A 1,726-nucleotide genomic window follows, 5' to 3' on the forward strand; every position below is an offset into this window, starting at 1 on the left:
TCCCTCTTGCTTCTCCGTGTGAGGTCTTGTTGACTACTTTGGGATTCAGTGTTTTCCTAGAGCCAGGCTAGAATACAGGGGGGATACACACATCCACAGGTATGCAAAATTAATATGAAAGTATTTAAAAATTAATGTTTTTTTTCAATAATGATAGTATGAGATGTGATGGTTCTGTTCATCCTTTCTAGGTTCCTGCGACTCCCAACCCTTCTTCATCCCCAACAGACAGAAGAGCAGCATGAGCCTGAGAACCGGAGTAGCGTGTCCCAGTTCCTCCTCCTGGGGCTCCCCATCCCACCAGGGCAGCAGGGCATGTTCTTCACCCTGTTCCTGGGCATGTACCTGACCACGGTGCTGGGCAACCTGCTCATCATCCTGCTCATCAGGCTGGACTCCCGCCTGCACACGCCCATGTACTTCTTCCTCAGCCACTTGGCCTTCTCTGACGTTTCTCTTTCCTCTGTCATTGTCCCGAAAATGCTAACAAACATGCAGATTCAGGTACAATCCATCTCCTATGTGGAATGCATGATTCAGTTGTATTTCTTCATGTTTTTTGTTAGTCTTGACAGTTTTCTTCTGGCTGTGATGGCATATGACAGGTATGTGGCTATCTGTCACCCTCTGCACTACACCAGCTTCATGAGGGAGGGGCTGTGTGTGCTGCTGGTGGTTAGCTCCTGGATTCTCTCCTGTGGCCAATCCCTGTTGCAAACACTTCTCTTGGTCCGACTGTCCTTCTGTGCTAACAATACAATCACCCACTTCTTCTGTGACCTGGCTGCACTCCTGAAGCTGAGCTGTTCAGACACCTCTCTCAACGAGCTGGCTATATTCACTGCAGGTGGAATGCTGTTTTTCCTGCCTTTTGGTGTAATTTTGGGCTCCTGTATCCGTATAGGGACCATCATCCTGAGGGTGCCCTCCACTAAGAGACTCTATAAAGCCTTGTCTACCTGTGGCTCCCATCTCTCTGTGGTGCTGTTATACTATGGGACAGCTGCAGGTGTTTACTTTTTCTCCTCCTCATGGGGTTCCAAAGACATAACTGCTTCGGTCATGTATACGGTAGTTACCCCCATGCTGAACCCCTTCATCTACAGCCTGAGGAACAGAGATATAAAACAGGCCTTAGACATGTGTGTCAATAGGGTTAAGTTCTTTCACAAAATCCTCTTGTTGCAGTCAGGAGCACAGTAAGATTCATCTCCTAAAATTACTATATCATTGAATCTCCATATATCTTTCATAGAACCTGCGTTCTGTCATCACGTACATGTGCTGTTAATATGTTAACTAGGTCACATTTGCTACTTGGATTGTCAATAATTCTTTATTACTAATTGATATTTTTTTGCTTGTTTATCATCTCTTACAAGATGTATGCAAAATCTCATGCAAAACATTTTGCACAATCATAATTATGGATTTTTGTTTTTCTCCTGAGTCATTTCAGTTTTTGTTTATGTATTTTATACTGTGTTAATGAGGATGCCCTGATTTAGCATCATAGTCTGCTTCTGGTGAACTTCCCATTTATTTTCCCCCCTGATTTTTTTAATGTTGGCTTTTGTTGGCTTTGAGCTGATTATGCGCATTTCTTTCCAACTCACATTCAATGTCATCATGTTGGTAGATTGCAATCAGCCATAATAAGAAAAATTGCACTTTGGAAATTCCCAGGTGCTAAAAAAAAAAAGCTTTGAAAAAAGAGATACTTATA

General features: G+C 43.2%; 1 protein-coding gene across 1 annotated transcript; it reads left to right on the forward strand.

Annotated features, from left to right (window-relative positions):
- Nucleotides 1-339: 339 nt before the first annotated feature.
- On the forward strand, nucleotides 340-1,203 carry LOC311630263 (olfactory receptor 1J4-like; the record flags this gene model as incomplete). Its single annotated transcript, XM_084899130.1, has 1 exon — nucleotides 340-1,203. The coding sequence occupies one exon, from the start codon at nucleotides 340-342 to the stop codon at nucleotides 1,201-1,203; it is 864 nt and encodes a 287-aa protein (XP_084755256.1).
- Nucleotides 1,204-1,726: the final 523 nt, after the last annotated feature.

The sequence above is a fragment of the Pipistrellus hanaki genome (genome assembly GCF_964339955.1).
Source record: "Pipistrellus hanaki genome assembly, chromosome: 11".
NCBI lineage: Eukaryota > Metazoa > Chordata > Mammalia > Chiroptera > Vespertilionidae > Pipistrellus > Pipistrellus hanaki.